The sequence below is a fragment of the Periophthalmus magnuspinnatus genome, chromosome 16 (assembly GCF_009829125.3).
Source record: "Periophthalmus magnuspinnatus isolate fPerMag1 chromosome 16, fPerMag1.2.pri, whole genome shotgun sequence".
NCBI classification, from domain to species: domain Eukaryota; kingdom Metazoa; phylum Chordata; class Actinopteri; order Gobiiformes; family Gobiidae; genus Periophthalmus; species Periophthalmus magnuspinnatus.
In genome coordinates this window covers 31,619,660-31,644,303 of record NC_047141.1, presented here as the reverse complement: position 1 = coordinate 31,644,303, position 24,644 = coordinate 31,619,660, and the positions used below count along the sequence as shown (strand labels likewise).

The 24,644-nt window shown below is 40.6% G+C and overlaps 1 protein-coding gene across 1 annotated transcript; it reads right to left on the bottom strand.

Moving 5' to 3' along the window:
• Nucleotides 1-289: 289 nt before the first annotated feature.
• Nucleotides 290-24,192, bottom strand: usp5 (ubiquitin specific peptidase 5 (isopeptidase T)). Its single transcript, XM_033980680.2, has 20 exons — nucleotides 23,938-24,192; nucleotides 22,356-22,484; nucleotides 22,200-22,266; nucleotides 21,075-21,202; nucleotides 19,996-20,141; nucleotides 18,616-18,800; nucleotides 17,854-17,948; nucleotides 15,455-15,648; nucleotides 13,820-13,891; nucleotides 13,533-13,620; nucleotides 13,310-13,435; nucleotides 11,915-12,068; nucleotides 9,553-9,712; nucleotides 9,382-9,470; nucleotides 7,638-7,766; nucleotides 5,932-6,075; nucleotides 4,470-4,609; nucleotides 3,546-3,693; nucleotides 2,226-2,310; nucleotides 290-875 (listed from the first exon to the last, which is right to left on the bottom strand). Exons 1-20 carry the CDS (start codon nucleotides 24,043-24,045, stop codon nucleotides 782-784), a joined length of 2,481 nt encoding a protein of 826 aa, XP_033836571.1. The 5' UTR covers nucleotides 24,046-24,192; the 3' UTR covers nucleotides 290-781.
• Between the last annotated feature and the right edge of the window lie 452 nt (nucleotides 24,193-24,644).

Below are 24,644 nucleotides of genomic sequence, written 5' to 3'. Positions count from 1 at the left end.
GCAAAGCTCTCGATTTACCATCAATCTACGTTCTATCCTCAACTATGATCATGAGCTGTGGGTAATGACTGAAAGGAACGTCTTGGGGTCCCACCGGAGGAGCTGGAGGACATGTCTGGGGTGAGGGAAGTCCGGGAGTCCCTGCTTAGACTGCTGCCCCCGCGACCCCGGATAAGAGGAAGAAAATGGATGGACGTTGTTGAATCTTACGGCAGTTTGGAAGTCGCTTTTGTCTAAAAATAACTGGATTTTGATTAAAAAAAAACCAAAAAACCTTGAAACAAAATGGTCAAAATTCATGTTTTATTTGCCACAGCAGTAACAAAGGTTTTATTTGGAAAAAAAAAATCAAACCAACAGCAAGATTTCACTTTAACTTTAGCATGTAAAAAAAGCAACTGATTTGGTAGTGGTCTTATTGTGAACACGTTCTTACCGCAACTGCACGTCGTCAACTAGAGAATCTGAAGCCTTTTTTACGGACCTAAACTATCGTCCTGGAAGCAGAGGACAGGAGTGTGTTTGTGTTTGTGTGTGTGTGTGTGTGTGTGTCTACTGGAGCAAACCACAAACTCTTCAATTCAAAACATCTGAACGTTTTTGAAAAAGACAGGGCAGTGAGGTCGGAGACACCAAAATCACACCCCAGATTTGGATTATAGACGGTAGTAGCGGATAAGTGAAAGCATCGACGTATCTACAGTGTGTCTGATGTCTGACGCTAAAAAAAAAAAAAAGCAGGGGGCGCTGTGTTGGTAACCGTGTAACTCCAGGTCCTGGTTTAGTCCGCCACTCGTCTGTAAAAGTAGAGGTATCCCAAGTCCTTAGGAGGTTTCTCAGAGGCACAAACCTTCTGATCGTTAAAGATGACCCACCTGAGGAGAAAACAGACGAGGATTAACACTTTAAAAAAGGTCCCAGATCACACGAAAAGGACTTTTACGAGCTTTAATCCGTGTTGTAATGCTGTTACCGCCTCAAAAACAGACCTGGAGTTATGTTTTTTATTAGTCTGTTACATCTCCAAAGCTCAAAACGCTCTGTTCCACCTTGTGATGTTATAAAGTGGTAGTTTTCACGTAAACAGAGCTACTTTTTACCTTTAGTTCAGTAGAGATAAGTGGCAATTCTAGGGTTGAAATGATCCAAATGATTCTAGAAATGAAGGTGTGTGGAGTTTAAAAACACAGCGGAGCACTTCCTGTATCGCCACACGATGACATCACAAGGTGGAATGGAGTGTTTTCAGTTTGAGAGAAGAACTAAAGCCTAAATATGCAGGTTTGTGTGTTAAACATGTGAGAATGAAACAAAAAAACACAACTCCAGGTCTGTTTGTGATGAAGAAACATCAAATCATGAGTCGAGGAGCAAAGTAAAAGCAGTAAAGTACCTGAAAATTCTACTTAAGTACTGCAGTAAAAGTAAAAAGTATCCACTGTAAAATGTACTTTTGAGAGCAGTGTCTGTACTTTCTACTCCACTACATTTCTGAACAGGACTGAAAAGTAAAAAGTACTTTTCATCTGATTTGAGGGGTTATTTTTACCGAAACAAACTAACTAAAGTTTTCGAGTTAAAGCTTCAATTTTGAGCAAAAACAAAAATAAAAACACCAAATTTATAAGAAAAGTGAAGAAATTGATTTGTCTTGTTACTGTTGAGCAAAAAATGAATCGTTTTTAATCAATATCTCTACATTTACACTTTAAAAATGCATTTTAAGAGTAAAAAGTCACACTTGTACTCAAATACTTTTACTTAAGTACATTTTTTTCATGTGATACTTTTACCTGAGTAACTTTTTACCTCTGTATCTGTACTTTTACTTAACAAAACTGAGTACTTCCAGGCACTTTTAATTTTAATACATAACATCATTTTCTCCTGATTTAAAACTGAATAAATCATGTGGTGTTTGTGGTGTAGATCGCCCCCTGCAGGTCATTACATGTTAAAACACACACAAACATTAGATTCATTTGATTCTAAGTAAATGTATTTATTTAGAATCTTTTTTTTTTAAATAAATGTGTTAATTAATAATAAACTGGCTCCATATTAGCCGCTATATCTGCTTTAGCCTCGATAAGTTTCATTTGGAGCTGAACGCTGTGGTGACGTTACTTCTTTACAGTCTGTGGTCTCTACAGATAAACTGAGACGGAGAGTTTATATTTTAATCTAATGTTTGATCTACGAGTATATTTTGCTGCTGAACTCACTGCTGGTCCTTCTTGATATGGCAAACGTAGTGTCCACACATCGTGCTCGTCCCCATGTGACTGATGAACGCAAACAGCTCGTACTCTGGAAAACAGGAAGAGAAAATACAGTTAAACTCGCAGTAAAGGAGACACTTAACCCGCCTCGTCCTCGTGTGAATGTGCGAGCGGTTCCAATCTTATTCAATCTAAAAAACGATTTCGTAACAGACGCCGGTCCATTCGCTTCCTCTTCAAAAGTGCAGAGCCAAGAAGCCTCGTTGTACCACAAGTTTTTTAGATTATTTCAGAAAAAAACATGACATTTTTGAACCCTACATGTGAGAACTGGAGTTGTTTTAATAATTCTAAGTACAGAGAAGTGGGCGGAGACAGGGGTTAGGTGATAACAGGGATATTCTGAGCAGTGAACGCAGGTTAATACAGGACTACAGTATTTTCCGGACTACAAGTGTCACTTTTGTCATAGTTTGTCCGGGGGTGCGACTTATACTCAGACGCGACTTATATGTGAAATTATTCAAATATATAATTTCACATCTTCACCACACGAGGGCGCTCTAGACTTGTACCAGTATCTCCTCCTGAACCACTGAACATTTAAAATTTCAACATTACGGTGATTTAAAAAACATCTGAGAAACACTGAACAATAGCGCCCCCTACATCTTCCTCTGGAGTTGGTGGATTTGTTCAGAATCGACACCGAGGATGAAGAATTCAGTGGATTTATTGATTTGGAGTGAGATCCAGACTAAACTTGTTGCTTGTTTTTATTCTTTATTTATCTGATTAACTGTTAATATCTTACGTTAACAAACCAGACACGTGTTCAGTTCTGTCTGTGCTTCATGGAGCTGAATAAATATAAATGTGTTACGTTAGCGTGATGCACTGATATTCAGCCTGTTGGTCCACATTTTATTATTATTATTAGAACTTGACTTTAAAGTTAAAATGTCTGTTCTTGGTCTCGGATTTTGTAACATAAATTTCCCAAAAAATGCGACTTATTGCGCAGAAAATACAGTACTCAAACTTGCAAGAATCAAAATAACAGCTCTGAATTGGCTTAAAAAACATGGTTAAAAGGTCACGATGATTTTATTTAATGCGTCCCCTTTAAAGCTCTTAGTTCGCCTTCACATTTTACACAAATTAGTCTATTTTATATAATATTTTAGCAGCAGCACCTTTTAAGAATTTGAATTTCTTCACCGAAATTGGCACAACAAAAGAAGAAGTGTGGTTTGGGAGCATTTAGAGTCAAAAGTGTGCGGGGATAATGAGCAGAATAAGTTCAAGTTAAAGTTCACTCACTTCCTGGCCCGTCTCTCACTCGGGGCCCGAGCGGCGGCTCTCTGGCGCCCTCGCTGTCTGCGGCGGAGCGTCCCTCAGACACGTCCATCGACTCCAGATCGTCCACGTGAGAAAAGATCCAGTCCACTGCCCGGTCCAGGACATTACTCTGAGACAAACAGAGAATGTTTTTGAGAGTTTTACATCATGTTTATGTTTAGATTTTTAGACAATTTCACTCCCGACACGAACAAACATTACTTTTCTAAAATTTTGAATGAAAATATATAAATAAATGAAGTTAAATCCCTTCAATTAACAAGAACATGTCTCATACTACAGTCCATCTTTATTATTTTTGGTTTTATTTAGCATTTATTTCCTAAACAAAAAATAAAATAAGACAAAACTGATCCAAAAGTGTTATGTATCTGTTATCTATATTTCAAATAACTACGTAACAGCTTTGTATTAGTAAAAATTCAAACATTATGAGACTTTCTGGGCCGACTATGACTTGTAAATAATCTTATTACATCAATTTATATGTCTAAATGGGATATCGACTGAACTGATACTTGGAAGATGATATCAGATCTAGAAAATGCTTCAATATCAGCACAGAAATCAGATTGACACATCCCTAGTTTTACGTTTAGAGCCTTGTTTCTTCTTTACAGCTCGTCTGGAATGTTCCACAGTGTTGTTGTTATTAAATATACAGATATGTTCCACTTGTTCAGTTTCACATTAACACTTTTTTACTGTGAGGAGGTCACCAAGAAGATGGAAACATCCCAAGCAAAGCGATGACATCTCCATGGGCAATGAGATGGCAGATTCTCCACCAGAAAAGCTCCACAGTGCACCTTTAAACTGCTAAACCCAGGTGAATTCACTAAAGACAGATTAAACACAGATTAAACATCAGGACTCCGTTGTTACCGTGGCTCTAAGTGCTTTGGTTGCTTGGTCTCGGCTGAAGCCCATGGAGATGATGGTGGCCAGGTGTTCCTCACATAGACTCTCTGTGGGAGTGTTTCCTGCTCCAGAGCTGCCGGGGAGAACCAGAGGAGAGGCGAAGTCTGAGGAAGAGGAGAGGCACACGAGGAAGAAAATATGATGTGATGGTAGCATGAAAACATCTGACATGTTAGTGCCATGTGAACCATCTCAGACGGGTCTAGTCTCGGTCTAGGCTCGGTTTAGCCCTGGTTCAGCCCCCGGTCTAGCCCCCGGTCTAGCCCCCCCGGTCTAGCCCCCCCGGTCTAGCCCCCCCGGTCTAGCCCCCCCGGTCTAGCCCCCCCGGTCTAGTCCCCGGTCTAGTCCCGCCTCAGTCGCCCAGACTCAGGACTAAACATGGGGAATGAGCGTTTCAGTTCTATACAGCCAAAACAGGCCTCTATAATGTTCAAAACTAGGATCAAAACGATTCTTAAAAGGGAAATTTACAAATATTTAACCCTAGAACTCATTATATTATAACAAAAATCAAAAACATTAAACATCATATTCATTTTAACTACATTCATTTGAGCTGCCTTCATTTATATTCAGTTTTATGGAGTTGGACTTATGGACTTATTTTGTTAAAAAATATAAAATTGATGGTTTATAACTGCTGCCTTTTTAGTGTGATAATAATCTTTACATTTTTCTGGTCATTATCCGTTTGTTTTAACTCACAAAAGACTGATGTAAAGTGAATTATGCACAATTTTTCGATTACATTGCGGTCTAAATGTAAATGTGTTTTTTCACTGTTGTGATTGGTTGACTAAAATGAAGGGGGCGGTTCCTTAACTTCTACAAGGAGAGAGGAAGGGGCTGTGGTCAGACCTGAGGAAGGTCAGAGGGACCGAAACGTTTGAGAATAAAAGTGAATCAAGAGTGCGACAGTGTGTGGGAGTTTTCTTAACCTTTCAGACCAAGTTTTATGGAGCTCAACAGTGACCTCAGGCTTACGTTCAGGAAATACATTTTCTAGTCATTTTTCCCCAAAAAATCTAATATTAAGAGTTCAAAAACATCGTAGAGGCTAAACAGCTGCGTGCTAACCAGCTATGTGCTAACGAATATCCACAATGCGGTGGTTTGAAGTCGAAAAAGTGAATTTAAAACGCAAGATTCTGCAAAATGTTTTAATAATTTGACAGTTTATAATGTTTCAGAAACAGATTTGAAGTAAAATTACAGGTCTGGTCTTATCATTAGTTACGACAGAGCTGATCAGCCCTAAGCTTTCAAAATTTCAGTATATAAATTATTTTCTGAGTGTATGGGAAAAAATGAAAACTAAATTTACTTCCAGAACCAAGGGCAGGCACTTTGAGCTCCTCTGAAACTGAACACTAGCGTATAAATCTTGATTTAAATGCGATTTGCAGAAGGTTAAACTGCTCCTCACCTGGATCGTCCATGTGAGTCATGACCCAGTTCATGGCGGCGTCGATGCCCGAGTTCCCGGTGTAGTAAACAGCTTTTCTACAGGCCTCCAGAGGGAAGCCCATCTCACACAGCTGAGACACAGTGGATTCGTCCAGGACCGGAGCTGAGAGAAAGAAACGACAGAATCACTCCAACGTCCGGCTCCAAAACCCCGTCCACCGTGATGTATTTGTATTGTATTTTTGTAATTTTAAATCTACATGAGTAAAAAGGCAACCAAAAAAGGAGGGGAAACAGAAAAGTAGGAAAAAGTAGAGGAGTATAAACGCATCTGTAGTGAGACGAGGCCTGTCACGATGTACTGCTACTGCAAATATCACAACAAATGAACTCTACCTGCAAACGGATTCATTTGGTTGTTTTCTATTGATTAATTTGTTTGTTTCTGTTTCATTGTTGATTTTCTAACTTTCTGTTGGTTAAATCAGTTCGTGTTCAGTTTTAAGAGGTGACTGCAGTTTTAATTTTGGGCTTTACAAAAATAAACTGAACTGAAAATATAATTTAAATGAAAAAAAAAAAAAAAATGTTATGGTGATGACAACAACCAGAACGCAGGATAATCTCAGTAAACCCTTTTCTAAATGAACAAAAACGCTAAAAAAAAAAACCCAAACAAACCATGAGCTGCGTCAAATCATAGCACAATAACACACTGTGATACTTAGTTGATATCTATAATAAGTCAAGTTATTTACTCAACCCATCCATCCATTTTCTTGCTCTTTATCTGAGGTTTGAGCGGAGGCAGCATCCTGAGGCGTTCCCAGGCCAGACACAGTCCATTCAGTGTGTCCTGAGCTGGGATTCCTCCCGGTGGAACCAAACGGCAACCGGAACAAATGCCTGAGCCACCCCTTTCTCAACCCTCCACAGCTCAAATCTCATTCTACTACTACAGCTGCAGTACATCCAGAACACTGCTGCTCGGGTCCTGACTAGAACCAGGAAGTACTTCACACATGTGTCCTGTGGCTCAGGTCTGTGGCTCCTGTGGCTCAGACTTTAAAGCAGCTCAGTGTGAACAAGTCTCTCCATGGACCAGCACCAAAGAACATCTCCCACATGAACCACAAGAACCATCTCACACGAGGAGGACTGAACCGGGACTGAACCGGGACTGAACCAGGACTGAACCAGGACTGAACCAGGACTGAACCAGGACTGAACCAGGACTGAACCTGGACTGAACCTGGACTGAACCTGGACTGAACCTGGACTGAACCTGGACTAAATCTGGAGAATCAGCAACATTCTTCCTGAAGATGTGACTCAGGCCTCGACTTTGACACTGTTTAAATCCAGGCTGAAACGGTTCTGTTTATCTGCTGTAACTGAAAGAGTTTTATTCTACCTCTTCTGTTTTAATGTTCATTTTACGATCATTATTTATGCTTTGATTTGTTGTGTTGTGATTTTAATGTCTTTCTTATTCTGCAAAACACTTTGAATTACTTTGTGTACCAACTGGGCTGTACAAATAAACTTGCCTTCCCTTCCAAAAAAAAAAAAAAAAAGTCCTGAACCCCACACAAAACGTTCCATCTCTGTTATCTGATTATCGTGACAGGCGTGAGTGATCGTGACAGGGAGAAAGGACAGACTGACACAGCAGAGGGGAGTAGAGCGAGTCGTCCTCCTCGGTGCCATAGGAGCCCAGGATACCTTTGACCTCCACATCGGGCGTCATGAGAGGGGGAGGGGCCACCTCAGGGAGCAGCTCCTCTCCGGGCAGCTGGCCGGTGGCTCGCAGCGCGCTCAGGTCCAACGTGTCCGGGACGTCGATGCTCACGTCTGAACAGAGGGTTTGAAACAGGGAATGAGTCTTTCTGTAACGTCGCTTTCACTTTTGAGAATGAGCAGAGTTAGGTGGAGGACAGGGGCCAAAGTAAAGATGGTTGAGGCGGTGTTTTAGAAATATTTCAAACTAAAGCTGATAATATACTACATCAGGGATCACCAGCCTTTTTAAAATTTTAAATAATTATTGATACTTTATGTGAAGACGCCGTAGTTAGCTGCTCGGCGGGTAGTTTTTGTGACATAACCACACGAGCTTCCACCACCGGACAATGTAACACCCCAAAACGGAAAACTGCTTTTGCACAAACAGCCTTTTCCTACAACGCAATAAAACAATGGAACAACCTCCCACCTGAAATAAGAACTATCACAAACTATACTACATTCTCCTCTGAACTAAAAAAAATGGCTTTGGGACAACTACACTTGCCAGCACTGAGTTTTTTTTATTGTGTTTTAAATGTAATATGTAAAATGTGTAATGTATTTTAAGTGTGGTAATGTGTGTGCATCTGTTTATTATTATTGTGACTACTGTATTTTTTCTCTGTAAACCAGGGACTGCAGATGGAAATTAGCTATAATCTGTTGCAGAACATCTGTTTTATGCTTAATGTCTCTGTACATGGTCCCTTAAATAAAGATTAAACTAAACTAAACATATTGAAGTGTCTTCTTTCACGTTAATAAAAAAGAACTCTTCCTCCCAGTCACTGTGATTATTGTCAGTGCACACATTAAAGCAGCATAGACCTATTTTAAAATGACAGTCAAGCCTTAATTTACCTTCTCGCGGGCCACATAAAATGACGTGGCGGGCCGCATTTGGCCCCCGGGCCTTGAGTTTGACATATGTGCTTTAAAGTCTTGACACTTGAATGCCTGATTTTTATTTATATCATTTATATCATTTATGCTGATAGAAACAACATAAAAATGTGAGCAAAGTATTTTTTTAAATGAGATTAGACCCAGGAATTATCAGGTCAAAACATCAACATTTTAAAATGACTGTTAATAGAAACATAATAGTACCAGAGTTTAAGCTCCTCCACCTCAACTGAAAAATGTGCTTTTTAGATTTTTAACTCTACACTATTTGACTTTTTCACTGAGAAGGCGGCAATTTTTTAGTACTGATGAATTTATTTTAATAGATTTTTTCAGACAAAGGTTTTGTTTGTTTTCCTGCCTCCTACCGGTGGAGGCATGACGACAGCGCCATCTGCAGTCCGACTTCTTTAGGACAGTATCCCAGGTGTGTGAGAGTAGAAAGGCCCCTCGTCCCGGTTTAAAGTCCCGTGGCACGTTTACGTTAAACCGGGTTGAGGGGGTCTTTTTTACTCTCACACACCGGAGATACTGTCCTGAAGAAGTCGAACTGCAGATGGCGCAGTCGTCCTACCGGTGGAAATATGACAGGTTAGGGTTTAAAATCAGCTAACTGGGCACGTCACAGTAACATGTGACCACTCTGAGGCGCTAGTGAGCAGTTCAAACTATCAGGTATGAAAACAAACTAAACCTTGGTCTGGAAAAAAAAATCTATTAACGGAAATAAATGAACAGAAAACCAGATGAACCTCATTGGACTGTTTTTACTCACCTAGTTTTTTGGGGACCCAGTCAAGGCCAAATGTAAACTTTTTAATCTGTATAACCAGGTAATCGGGGAAAGACGCAAACCGCATTGTTCTGGTAAAAACAAAAAAAAGTATTTTAATAACGTATTTTCTAGGTGTCATTTCTAAATCTGTTCTTTAGTCTTGCGTCTTACTTGGTGGCAGTAGTCTTGGCTTGCACAGCTGAACTCCAGAAGTCGGTGAGCACCTCCGGCTCCGTGAGGGCAGCCATGCAGGAGGTGAAGGGGATTTGAGCCCGGACTGTGGACGACGTGTCCCCCATTTCACGACGCCGCTCGGCCTCCTGTAGCTCCTCTGTGACACAAGAGACACAAGAAAAGGAATTAGACATAAACAGAAAAATATATATAGTTTAAGACATATATTGTAAAGTTGTGGCTTAAACATTCATTCAAAATCAATTAGATGTGTCTTTAAGGGCCACACAATATGAGAAAAAGCAGCAATATCCCATAACCATGTCTAGTATCACCATAACGTTTTTATTGCAATGTTTGGAGTCTACACACACCCCTCAGCTAACCCTCACAGCGCCTGTGACGCCATTCACGCAGCTGTAGCCCGGATACAGACGGTTCACCCTACCGCTCTCATTGTGATTTCTGGGGACTTCAACCATGTTAGTTTGGACAAGACTCTCTCCCATTTTCACCAGTTTGTGAACTGTCCCACCAGGGAGGAAAGGACGTTAGACCTTTGCTACGCTAATGTCAGGACTGCATACCTGGCCACACCGCTGCCTCCGCTGGGTGGGTCTGATCACATTCTGGTTCACCTCAAAGCAGCTTACCTGCCTATGGTGAAGCACCTCCCCCCAACAACAAGGTCTGTGAGGAGATGGACGGATGAGAGCATGAAGATGATACAGAGCGGTTTTGAGGTGACAGACTGGGCTGTACTAACAGAGCCACATGGAGAAGACCTGGATGGATTGAATGACTGCATCACCAGCTACATCAACATCTGCGAGGACTCAATAGTCCCATCAAGAACTGTTAAATGTTACCCAAACAACAAGCCGTGGATAACCAAGGACATTAAAGCCATATAAATCACAAAGAGGATGGCCTACAGAGCTGGCAACAAGGAGGAGGCCCGGTCTGCTCAGAAGGAACTGAAGGTGAAGCTGAGAAAGGCCAAACAGAGACATGGGAGGAAGCTGGAGGGGAGACTTCAACAGAATAACATCAGGGAAGTCTGAAAGGCACATGCCTTCATTTACTCCTCAGATTAGGTCAAAAATAAAAAGAGGTTGACCGATACGAGTTTTTTCATGACTGATGTCGATACAGATTGTTTAAAATCCAGAAACCGATGGCCAATAAGCTCTGGTCGATATTTTTGGGCTGATATGTTTAGCCGATTTTGGCAATTTTACTCAAATTATCACATCTGAATTTAGTAGAAACTCATCCAGAGCCTTGTTTTACTACAAACTGGATAAGAGAGCAGTGTGGTCACATTTTTGCAGCACCTTCTCTGGACTAAATTGTTTAAATAAAGTGTTATGCATATTCTCTTTATGCACACGGAGGCAGCTGATTGGCCAAACTAAACACTGGCCTCTGCTGGAGATTTAAGGCCAACAGCCATTTCACTCTTTCTTATTCTGTAAAGCACTTTGAATTACCTTGTGTACGAATTGTGCTTTACAAATAAACTTGCCTTACCTACAAAGTCTAAGTATTTGCCTAATATATCGGCCTATCTCTAATTAAAAAAAAACCATTAACTTTGCAAAACTAAGACCAATTTGAGTCTAGTGTAGGACCTAATGAGGAAAATCACTGATACATTCTGCCTTTTTGTCCATTTTACTTTCAAAAAACACTTCAGCAAAATTAAGAACTTTGTAATGTTGAGGTATATTTATTGTCATGCGATATCGATTATTGCATCAGCCAATATTATGATATATTGTGCGGCCCCAATTTCTTTTTATTATTGTAGTAAAACCCATTTTTATCCTGAAGAGCAGCTGGTGTCTTGTTTAATTCAATCAATTCTCCTTGATATTAGCTGGTAAAGTGCTTTTTTTTCCTTCATAAGGTAATACCAAAACTTCTTTTTTAAGATTTAATGTTGTTGTTTTGTTTTTTATTTAAAGTTAAAATAAATGGTAAATGGCGCTTTATAAAGAACCACTCATCCATTCACTCACACTAAGGCAAAGGTTGGCCAAGTGTCTTGCCCGAGGACGCAACAACAGTGGCTCTTGTGAGACCTGGGATTAAACCACCAACCTGTGAGTCCGTGGATCCATCTGTGATACAAACTGAGCTGATTCTGTCCAAATAAGTAGCAGAAAAACAGCTGGAAAAATACAAATCTTGCAGAATCATCTATTTGAAATGAGATCATAATAAAGTGATTTCTGTGCTTTTTATTTTGCTTCAGTCTTAATATTTCTACACCTTTAGTGCTGCCTCAATACATCACGGGGATAATAATATCTAGATTTCATTTTGATATAAACTATTCATAACAGAACTTTACCTGTGTTGGTGGCTTGATCCATCGGGACCGGCAGTTGAACGATGTAGTCCACGCGCTGTGTGTACTTGGCTTTTTGAGACTGTTCACACACGATTTTCTCCTCCACCAAAAACCTGAAGGCCTCCGACGGGTTTGGCCCCGAGCGGCAGTTTCTCTGAGGGGAAACGTATGGTTAATTCATGATAACGCGGCGTGAAGAAAAACGCGTGCCTCCTGAAAACAAACCGATCAGTTCCTCTATTTTTCAGACTGATCACAAACCAGAGAAGGGCAGTGAGATCATTGTAAGAGAAACGTGTCCTTAAATCAGACCTATTTTTCAGAGATTTGAACCATGTTACAGTCGTTTCCTTCTCACTGAGCCTCTGACGTTGTAGTTGGATCGGGTTCATGTTGAGTCATTCCTCGCCTGAATGGATGGCCCGGTGCCTGGATGGAGTGGCACCCGTCCTGTCGTGGATAAGTCTCCCTCTGTCCCTCAGTTGAACTTGAGCGGCTCTGGCCCTACAGACTTTAACTCTATCTGCAGATGGATGCACATTAAACTGGACACATCTCTCTTCACTGTAGTTCTCCTCTAGGTTTCTCTTTTTCCCCACTGGGTTTTTTTTGTAGTTTTTCTTACTGAGAAGACAAGGTTGCTCTGGGACAGTTCTCCATTTGCTTGTTTTCTATTGATTAATTTGCTGGTCTGTTTGTTTCATTGTTGATTTTCTAACTTTCTGTTGGTTAAATCACTTCTCATGTTCAGCCCCTATATCTTTTTTTCTTTTATTTCTTTTTTAACTTATGTATTATTATTATTCAGTGTTTTATGTTGCACTTTATCACTGAAGAAAGTTCCTAGTTTGTGAGTTTTGTTCACTGATAAAGGCAATAAAAGTCTTCTGATTCTGAGCTTTACAAAAAAAAAAACCTGAATTGAGTCATCTTTAATCGCTTATTTTCAAGACGCCATTTTGCCAATCAATCCCCGTTTTCTCCTCCACTGTGACGTACTTTTATTTTCTTAAACGGTGATACTCGTAAGATTCTGCAAGTGAGAGGAACTGTTTCTTTTATTAAGTTGTTTTAGATGAATATTGTGATTTCAAATGTGCAAATTATAACAGAATATAAACACAATAGGTCTGAGTTAATGGAAAGTATGAATAACAAAAGCAAATGTTCTTCAATCTAACCAAGAGATTTGCAGATTTCAGAAAATGTTATGGCTTAAGTAAGAAATTATCCATGAAATTGTTAGTTTTCGTAACAATTTTGGTCTTTCTCAAGTTATAATTTTAACAGAGTTTGACTAGGAACTTCACTTGTTTATATTTATGTTTTTGTTGTGTAAAAAAACCCCAAAACTTCCAGATGGTAGCTTTAAGATCTAATATATCTGCATCTCACCTCGACCATGTTTATGAAGTGCAATAAAAACTCCTGAGCGTCCTGCTGTCGATTGGTGGAAAACTCAGGGTGGCCCCGTCCCACAAGTGCTTTGAACATTCTCGGTGCTATTCCTATTTGGTCTCCCTAAAAAACACAAAACATAAAGACAGTATTTGACGCTTCAGACCATAAACGAGAGCAGACGTAAACTCCAGATGGTGCTCTGTTCTGTGGCTCTTACCCTGGCCTCAGACGCACCGTTTTCATCCCCAGGGTCTGGTGCTGGTTTGGAGTATTCTCCTGATAAAAGGCCGTAACCGAGTTTGGCTCTGCACAAACAGAACTTAAAATGTAAAACTATATTCAAGGCTAGAATATAAACAGTGTAAGGAAGTTTCAGTTTAAAATTCCTCCAGGACAAGAGTAGAGTATGAATCTTTCTCAAACCAAAACCATCAGACTGAAAATGAGTTCTAGATGGGACGGAACGTTTACATTTTCCCCATTTTAAAACAGTTCTGTACTTACACTTGAGTTTTGAAGTCCTGGCTTGGGTCACTCGGAGCTTCGTCGATGATTTTGTCGATGTTTGACACATACCTGAAATCCAAATGATAAAGAAATAGTTGCACATAGATGTATAGGACACTGGATTAGCCACAGATGGAGATAGACTGATGTTTTTTTTCATGTCTAATGCAGATTGTTTAGAATCCAGAGCACCCGACGGCCGATGAGCTCTGAGGTAATATTTTTAGGCTGATAAGCTCTGCCCATTTTCATTATTTTCCCCCAAATATTTAATTAAAATTTACTATAAACTCACCACAAACCAGTAGGAGAGCTGTGTAAACACGTTGCAGCGATCTCTTTGTATAAAAGTGTTAATATAAATATTTGTGTGTATTTTTAGGCAGTAAATCAACCAAAACAAATATCGGCCTGTGTTGGAAATTTAAGGTCTAGAGCTGGTACGCAAAAAAGTCCAAATATCGACCTGATATCGGTCTATCTCCATTCACGGGTTTCACTTTTATTATTAGCAGTCTCTTTCTGCAGGTTTTGGGGTTTTAGTCCGGGGTTTTAGTCCGGGGTTTTAGTCCGGGGTTTTAGTCCGGGGTTTTAGTCCGGGGTTTTAGTCCGGGGTTTTAGTCCGGGGTTTTAGTCCGGGGTTTTAGTCCGGGGTTTTAGTCCGGGGTTTTAGTCCGGGGTTTTAGTCCGGGGTTTTAGTCCGGGGTTTTAGTCCGGGGTTTTAGTCCGGGGTTTTAGTCCGGGGTTTTAGTCCGGGGTTTAGTCCGGGGTTTAGTCCGGGGTTTTAGTCCGGGGTTTTAGTCCGGGGTTTTAGTCCGGGGTTTTAGTCCGGGGTTTTAGTCCGGGGTTTTAGTCCGGGGTTTTAGTCCGGGGTTTTAGTCCGGGGTTTTAGTCCGGGGTTTTAGTCCAAATATTGTCCAGTATTTTTATAGAAAAGTGTTTTGTCATATCCATGTTTTACAGTTCATTTTCTGTTCATTTATATTTTGTGTATAAACTTTTTTCTTGTAAGTAAAGACTAATCTCTCCTTATCAGCCTTGAAAAGTTCCTCCACCTCGAGATTAAAAGGCTTTATTACATCTTATCCATTAAACAAACATGATTTCATTGGATTTAAAGTGCACGGTGTTAATCCAGGGTTCCCACAGTTTGCATGAAATCATTTTCCAGGGCATTTTAAGTTATGCAATCACAGCGATGACCCAAAAAATGATCTGGTGGAACTCAAATTAGACGGAGAACACACTGAACACAATCATATCGACTTGCAATAAACAAGCAAGTGTTGATGACTCATTCTCTGCGTGTGAAAGGAACTTTGTGAGTCTGGTGTTGCATTTATAACAAAGGAAAATAAAGGTTTCATATAAGCGACGCTAAGGAGGTAAGACAAAAAGATCTACGGGGGTTTGAGGGTCCTCTGCCGGGAAAGTTTGTCCAAAAAAAGGCGTAATTTCCTGCATTTTGGTGGATTTTAGCTCGGATAAAAGGCAGTAAAAGTGTATTAACTTGATATCCAATAATACAGCAAAGCAAAGTGTGGAGAGTTAATAGTTAATTTATGTTTTCCAGGATCTTTTTTTCTTTTTCCACACGTTTTCCAGTAATGTCAAAGCATTTAAAACACTCACTTCTCCTCGAAATCTGGCACAGTGAAGAGCACTTGCATGACGGAGTTGAGGTAGCAGCTGTTGCCGAGGTTCTTCATCCCCGTGAGCCCAGGACCGGAGAGCGGCCTCAGGGTCGTACCCGATTCCTGGATCACCTCCCACTCGCCCACGCGCTGGTTCACCGCGATCTCCAGCTCCGTCATCGTCCTCTCCGTCTGACAGCAAAAGTACAGAGAAAGTAACGGTCTGCACTTGTAAAAAAAATAATAAAAATCTAACACTGGAGAGACAACCGCATGAAATATTTGGTGAAGGAAACAACCATCTGCTTCTCTCTGTGGAAATGAATAACTTAAAGTAAAAGTTCAGCACATTCCAGGCAAAAGCAACAGCATCTCCATGGAGACAAGCAGCGTCCCCACCACAGGCCTAGTTACGAGTCAGGTTGATGGAGAAGCAAGCGATCCCAGTAAGTATATTGCCCTTTGTCAATTTATTTGCTTAGGCGCTGCACAGTGGGGCTTTTAACTGATCTGTGCTTTTATTTATACATTTTCTCAAGCTCTTGAAGAAGAAATACTTTTATTTTATGTTTACTTTAGTTTAGGTGAGTTGTGAGAAGTGGAAAGTGAAGCTCGTTTTTTGCTTTATTGTCCATTTTATGATGAATTTATTAATCCTTTATTTGATGAAACGTTCTCCCAGTGCCCTGACATGTTCTGGTGTAATGACAACAACAAGATGAAATGTTAGTTTGATTCTAATGTTTATAAGTTGGATTCATTTCTGTGTAGAGCCTGGAAGAAGCGGCAAATGAGTTTATTTAAATGAGTCTATAGGGGTTTGTAACACACGTCTGGCAACTGACCCATTGAATTTTATTGTATTTTGTTAATGGCGCCTTATAAGAGCATTAAAGGGCTCGGCATTTTTGTACAAGACACAATAATAAAATAGATTCATTAATCCATTCATATTTTAGACCTGGGCAACAATTCAAATTTGTTGTTTTACCGTTTAAGACTGTTGTGCTGTTTTGACCTGCATATGTTTGTTTAAAAATGTTTATTAATGTCTAATGTCTAAATTCAAATATAGGATTGGAATCTTATTTAACCTTTTGATGCTGAAACTATTTTTTCAATTCAAAAGTCTCTGATCCTGTGGTTGTCCAGTCTCCTCGTGTTTGCTGCTCACTTTTTGGCTTAGTCTCGCTTCAGGTCTGATTCAGGTAAAGTTTAGTCGTTCTATTTAAGTCCTGGTTTAGTTCTGGTTCAGTTCTGGTTTATTCCTGGTACGATCCCGCTCTCTGCTTACTAAACATGAAAACCTCTGCAGTTTTCAAAGTAAGCATGATTGACACGGTCGCTAATCCTCCGTGAGCACGTTTAATCATGTATTTAGCGTCACTCTCGGAAGATTTTAATGGGCCGTTTCTCCGTGATCACAGAGGTTTTTTTGACAAGTTTAAAACTTCAGACAGGAGCAGGGTCGTCTTACTCATGTTCAGTGGAAACACACAGACCACCCTCCTCATGTGTGTGTGTGCAGAGAGAGAGACGGATGTGTGTGTATGTGCGGAGCAGAGAGAGAGAGAGAGAGACAGAGAGTGAGAGAGACAGAAAGAGAGAGAGACAGAAAGAGAGAGAGACAGAGAGGGGTACAGAGAGAGACAGATGTGTGTGTATGTGCGGAGCAGAGAGAGAGAGAGAAAGAGAGAGACAGAGAGTGAGAGAGGGGCAGAGAGAGAGAGAGGCAGAGAGAGAGACAGATGTGTGTGTATGTGCGGAGCAGAGAGAGAGAGACAGAAAGAGAGAGGGGCAGAGAGAGAGAGGGGTACAGAGAGACTGATGTGTGAATGTGCTGAGCAGAGAGAGAGAGAGAGAAAGAGGCAGAGAGAGAGACGGATGTGTGTGTATGTGCGGAGCAGGGAGAGAGAGAGACAGAGAGAGAGGGGTACAGAGAGAGACAGATGTGTGTATGTGCTGAGCAGAGAGAGAAAGAGACAGAGAGAGAGACGGATGTGTGTGTATGTGCGGAGCAGAGAGAGAGAGAGGGACAGAGAGTGAGAGAGGGAGACAGAGTGAGACAGAGAGAGACGGATGTGTGTGTGTATATGCGGAGCAGAGAAAGAGAGAGAGAAAGAGAGAGACAGAGGCAGAGAGACAGAGACGGATGTGTGTGTATGTGCGGAGCAGAGAGAGAGAGAGAAACGAGTGCAGGCTGGAGCAGGACTTTCAGATCTAGGCTTTTTTCCTGATACGTGTGACCTGCATTAATGAGCATCAAAATCATTAAAAAAAAAAGAAATATTGCAGTTATTAGTTTTTAAGTAATTTTTATGTGCTAAAACGTGTTTATATACCAAGGCCTAATGTTTTACACATCACCCGGTTAAACAAGATCAAATCAGGACAAACCTTTTCCATGGTCATCATGTCGATGCCAAAGTGAGAAAGGTGCTCTGCCAACTTTGTGTCCAGAACCATGTCGTCCTCGTCGTAAGAATAAACATCTGAAAATAACACGAAATTAGACGTTAATGTGGAGCCAACTGATCTGACTCAACACAAATGAACCTGTTCACACCTGCCCTGGTTTAGATCTGGTTTGACACTGGTTTAGTCCTGATGTGGACTGTTTAATCCTGGTCTAGCCCTGGTTTAGTCCCTGTATAGTCTTTGGCCCAGGTTTAGTCCTGGTTTAGTCCTGGTCTAGCTCTGGTCTAGCTCTGGTCTAGCTCTGGTCCTTATGTAGTCTTTAGTCCTCGTCTGGTCCTGGTCCAGTCCTGGTCTAGCCCTGGTCTAGCCCTGGTCTAGCCCTGGTCTAGTTCTGGTCTAGCCCTGGTCTAGCCCTGGTCTAGTTCTGGTCCTGCCCTGGTCTAGTTCTGGTCCAGCCCTGGTCCAGCCCTGGTCCAGCCCCGGTCCAGCCCCGGTCCAGCCCCGGTCCAGCCCCGGTCCAGCCCCGGTCCAGCCCCGGTCCTTATGTAGTCTTTAGTCCTGGTCCAGTCCCGGTCCAGTCCCGGTCCAGTCCCGGTCCAGCCCCGCTCCAGTCCCGCTCCAGCCCCGCTCCAGTCCCGCTCCAGCCCCGCTCCAGCCCCGCTCCAGCCCCGCTCCAGTCCCGCTCCAGTCCCATGTTTTAGTGTAAACCCATCCTCCTGCAGCTCTCTTCTGGCCCCGTACCTGCTCCGTCGGGTGTGATGGTGCCCAGTTTGACAGCCAGCGGGTACCCGGTCTCTTTAAAGTGGAGCAGGGCGTGGTTATTTCCCCCAGAGCCGTCGAAATACCTGCGCCCACAGAGCACCTTCCCGTCTGTGAGATTCATCCAGATGTTTTCCTGGAGATCGCACACTTCACACCTCCAGCCACTACAACGAACAACAATATTACACATTAATGCAGGGACAGAAATGCTGTCTACAAAATGAGGACCGTTGTCATAGCAATAACTAATAATAATAATAATAATAATAGTAATAAAGAATAATATCAACTGACAAACATTAAAATAAATAGGACGTAGCTGGACCTGTTCTAAGGGTGTGGTTGTTTTAGAAAAGAGGGTTTAATATTATCATCAGCCCGTGGTGGAATTTAAATGTAAGTAAAAGTAGTAAAATACTGTATTTAAGTATACATTTTACAGTGGATACTTTTTACTTTTACTTCACTATATTTAAGAGCAGTATCTGTACTTTCTGCTAAACAAAATCGTTGAACAGGACTGAAAAATAACTCCTTTTTTTATTGTTTGAGGGGTTTGTTTTTAACACTTTTGTAATCTGAGCAAAACAAAAATATATAAATAAATAAAAATAGTTAGAAAAAACAATCGAGTCAATTGTTTCTACTGAAAAAAATAAATAAATAAACACAAATCTGTATCGAAATCACTACATTTGAAGCCTTATAAGACTCAAAATCTGTGCAAAAAACGTCTTAAGTACATTTTTAAACGGGTATTACTAGATTTTTTCATGCGACACTTTTACTTGAGTATTTTTTGCCTCTGTGTCAGTACTTTTACTAAACAAAATGGAGTACTTCTTCCACCACTGATCATCGTGACGTCAGGATTGGGATGGAACTGGAGTATCGAGTTTGAAATGTTAGTATCGCGACGACACAAGCAGCACTGGACAATTATTCCATCTGTTAAACGTGAAAGTGAAACTGAAACCTGTGAACTTTATGCATTTATCAGGTTCAATTTACAGAGAACTACAGTTGAGACGATGCAAAACAGTTCAACGGAAAACCTCAGACAGACGTGCGTGAAGTGAAGTCAGTTTGAGCGCTGAAATAATCCAAATGTCTAATGAAGCTGAACATAAAAACACTTCGTGACATCAGCAGGTGGTGGAGGAGCGTCGTGAGTTTATACGAAAGGTGATTAATCGAAGAGCAGGATTATAAAAACACGCATAAACGAAACAAACTGCACACGTTTTAGATAAAGTTCCATTATAACAAAAGTCAGTTTCACTAAACATAAGCTCTTAAATATTACTGCCTTTTGCTGTGTAATAATATTGTAATAAAAATGCATTTGTTTTACTGAACCTGGGCGGGATCTTGACTCCGTTGTCGAGCTGTTTGAGGTCGGCCGCGTGCTTCGACTCCTGTCTCACTTCTCCGTCCCACTGCTGGACTTGTAAAGCATGAGACACTGAGTCAGCCGCCATGATGCCCGCCATCGACCGGGACACCTGAGGGGACGAAAGGACATAGATCAGTGGTTTTATACTCACTGTTGTATTAAACTCCACTTAAGAACGCAGCTTCTGTTCAACTTCTTCACTCACTGAGATGATCACTTTATAAAATGTCTGAGCGTCATTGTACATTACATTTTATATTACGTTTTTTTCAATAATAATCATCATTTAATCCTGGTTTTTGTCCTGGCTTTATAACATGTCTTAACGTAAATTACATTTTATATAAAGTTTTTTTTTTTTTCAATAATGGTTTAGTCCTGCTTTAGTCCTGCTTTAGTCCTGCTTTAGTCCTGCTTTAGTCCTGCTTTAGTCCTGCTTTTATAACATGTCTTAACATAAATTACATTTTATATAAAGTTTTTTTCAATATTAATAATGATTTAGTCCTGATTTAGTCCTGATTTAGTCCTGATTTAGTCCTGATTTAGTCCTGATTTAGTCCTGATTTAGTCCTGATTTAGTCCTGATTTAGTCCTGATTTAGTCCTGATTTAGTCCTGATTTAGTCCGTCCTGATTTAGTCCGTCCTGATTTAGTCCTGATTTAGTCCCGTTCCAGTCCCGTTCCAGTCCCGTTCCAGTCCAGTTCCAGTCCCGTTCCAGTCCCCTTCCAGTCCCCTTCCAGTCCCCTTCCAGTCCCCTTCCAGTCCTTAGTCCACACAGTGAGACTGGTAGATGGATGGATAGAACAGCAAAGCCAGCACTCCCAAAAAGTGTTGATTTCTATCATAAATACGACCATTATCTATGTAAATCTCTTATAATTCCTGTGGCATCAATGAAAAAGTATGACAAAAAAGTGGCATTATGAACTCAAGACAAAATAAACTTAAAAACAGACCAGGTTTTAAAATACTTACAATATTAACTTAACTAAGACCAGTATTAATATTAACAAAGAGAGCAGGTTTTTAAAGACTCACTCGTTCTTTCACGACCTCCGTCATCGTCGTGAGGTCGTCGGCTGTTACTTCTTGTCGGTCGGGTAAAATCACCACTTTTATATCCTCTTCATATTGGTCTTGGTCAACATCAAACCCTCCTTCGATCCCTGGACAGGCAGGAAAAAGACATTTTACTATGTTGTAAACCAATACTGAAATTACAAAAGGACAGCTCTGACTCAGCTCTACTCTAAGCATAAAAAGCACTTTTCTTTCTGTACTGGATTATGGAGATATAACACACACGCGCAGAGTTCAGCTTCTACTTTAAACCTTTAGATTCACTCTTTCACTCAGCCCTTCGTTTCATAACAGGTGATGAATTTAAAACCCACTGTGACTCTGAAAACGTAGACGGCCATCGCATCGGTCAGAAGAAAAACACTGTATAAAATGTATTTATAAAGGGACAGCCTGAATATCTCACTGTATTAAATGTTCCCATATCAATGTTCAACAAACAAGATCACACGACTGTACGAGTCTAAGGACGAGCTGCACCAGAACTGAGAGAGGAAAAAGGGTTTGGGGTTGTATTGCTTCACAAAACTTGAATAGATTTTAATAATCTGGTGATAAACATTTATACTCACACCTGCACCAGTTTTTAATATTTTAAAATGACTTGGGTAGTTATTTTTAGGTAGTTTGTTTTTTGTTTGTATTTTTCTGTATTTGAACAGGGCACCCATGAAAAGGAGTCTGAGTGTTATCATTGGGAATAATAATAATAATAACTTTTATGCCAGGAAAAACAGTAAATATAGCAGTGTTTTGTTTAAATTCTGAAGATACAATGGAGGCATCTATCATTTTTATTTGAATAATTTTAGCTCATACAGTTAGTGGAGTATAAATCTGTTGTCTGTAAAGGTCTTCTAGCAGGCCCTTTTTACCAGTATTATCAGTACTTTTACATTTTTTATAATACAATTCCACATGGAGTGATTCTGTGATGCTAATATAACACAGCCCAGGTTGTTTTTAGACCGTGGGGAGAATTTTAGGCTTTGGACGGCCACTGTAGTCTCCTCTATTAATGGGAGACACTGTAATAGCGTCTGACTGCAATATTTGGGCGAGGCAGAGATTAAAGTAATTTACCGATGGCTAGTCTGGTGGGCTTTTTCTTTGGTGGGTGTCCAGCAGCAGAGTTGCTGTCATCTTCGCTCTGAAAAATACACGTATAGTATGTCATTTATGCTCTATATTTACACAGTATTAATACCCACATACACATGGCATTAACATGGTTTGAACCTTGGGCTTGCGAGTCCTGGTGATGTGCAGGTAGGCTCTCTGACCGGTCCGTGCGTAATGTCTGTTCACATACTGACTTCCAAAGCCCAAAAACGTGTTCATGCACACAAACAAGCCTCCTTCACTTTCCTAAAACAAAGAGATAAAAGATTAGATTAAACAGCAGATCTATATCTCACTGCAGCAGGTGAAAATGGACCAGTGGATTCACTCTGCCACTGCATCCAACAGATCAGTGTGTGGAGGAAAAACAACTTTCTTCAGCTAAACTCAGACAAGACTGAAGTCATCATCTTTGGCCCACAGAAACATAGAAAGTGTCAGCATCACCTCCAGTCTCTCTCTCTAAAACCTTCAAATCAGGCTAGAAATCTAGAGGTAATAATGGACTCAGACTTGAACTTTAACAGCCACATCAAATCAGTAACATCTGCAGCTTTTTACCATCTAAAAAGTCCTGGAAAATTGCAAAAATCAAAGGTAAACTGTCAAAACTAGACTTGGAAAGACTTATCCATTTGTCTTATGCATTTGTGTCCAGTAGGTTAGACGACTGTAATGTTCTGCTCACTGGCCTCTCCAAACGAGCCTTAAGACAGAACAGAACATCCAGAACATCCAGAACACTACTGCTCGGGTCAGGACTAGAACCAGGAAGTACGTCACACATGTTGGACCAGCACCAAAGAACATCTCTCACATGTTAGAGCCACATGAACCATCTCACACTGTGGACTAAACCAGGACTAATCCAGAACTGAACATGGGGAGTCAGTGTTTCAGTTTTCTGCAGTTAAAACCTGGAACATTCTTCCTGAAGATGTGAGACAGACCTCGACTTTGACCATGTTTAAATCCAGGCTCCAAACGATTCTGTTTAACTGTGCAATGTGATTGAAAAGGTTTTATTCTGCACTTTTCTCCTTTAACACTAATTTTATGATGATTATTTATGTTTTGATTTGTTGCTTTGCGATTTTAATGTCTTTCTTATTCTGTAAAACACTTTAAACTACCTTGTGTACAGATTGTGTTATACAAATAAACTTGCTTTGTCTTGCTTTATTCTTTATTTGTCAGGGACCATGTACAAATTCATTAATCTTACAAAAGAAGAGATGATTTGTACCAGATTTTGCTGCTGTTACTTTCCATCTGCAGTTAAATTATTTGCAAAGTCATGGTTTAACATCACTTCAAGCTAAATGAGAAGTCACTTTAAACTAACATTAACTCACAAAAATACTTAAATAACACCAATCCAAACAAAATAAGAGAGGCTGATAAACATTCACTACTTTGACAGAACAGCAGTTAAAGTTAATGATGCTAATGCTGCTACAAACAGCCTTTAAAGCTAACGATGCTAATGATGCTAACGCTGCTACATCACACTCCAGCACTGTTAGCTTAGCATAGCGCTAGCATGCTAGTCATTCAGGAGACAAACTGAGCCCGGATAGTGATCAAACCTCCACAAAAGCATGTTATTTTTAAAAGTTTAGCCTGAAATGGTCCTGGACACACGGGGACAGAGGCGTTGACACTGAGACTGTGGACATCTATGAGCAGGGTGTCTCACCGGGGAGGCAAATGACAAGGCGCATTCGTCTTTGTGGACTCGGTCTCCGGACTTAGGGACCCGAATTGTGGACAGCACCGACATCAAGACCTCGCCAACGTCCGCCATGGCTCGTCCGTACGATCCGCCTGACAGTGACACGGGTGTTTAGCTGAGTTTGTGCCCCAGCCTGTTATTGCACGACTCTTTCTGCTGGTCTGTGTTCGGCTGAATGAACCATGAGATGCTGAAGGCCGCCGAACGCACTGCGCATGCGCCGACTCCCGCCTGGTACCGTACTACAAAAAGAGCGCGAAAACAAAACAGTGATTCTGCTTTAAATTTTTTTTTTTAGAGCTACAATAATACTCTTACAGACATATACAAAATCATTACATGTGTTAAATTAATATTATAAAGTAAATTGGACAAAATATTAAAATGTTTGCAGTTTTAAGTTACTTCTATGTTGATACTTATGGTAATTCCAGTCAAAACATTCACCAGCGCCCTCACATGGCCACACGTGACTACTGCATGTTCTTAGAAAAATCTTTCCATCTTTGAGCAGGAAAAAAAAACAAAAAAAACACTGAATATTTAGAAGAAAGTTTTTCAAATCTAAAACTGTACGTATATTAATTATTTTTGACGTAATTGTAATTAGATAAGCCTAACAAACTAGCTTCTTTCTCCAGGTTTTCTCAAGTGGGAGGAAACATTATGGA

Coding starts and splice junctions, on each gene's coding strand:
- usp5 (XM_033980680.2), bottom strand. CDS start 24,045: ATGGCGGACGTTGGCGAGGTCTTGATGTCGGTGCTGTCCACAATTCGG. Junction 22,267..22,355: donor CCAGGACTCGCAAGCCCAAG/GTTCAAACCATG, acceptor TGTATTTTTCAG/AGCGAAGATGACAGCAACTC. Junction 13,436..13,532: donor ACGGTGCGTCTGAGGCCAGG/GTAAGAGCCACA, acceptor TGTGTTTTTTAG/GGAGACCAAATAGGAATAGC.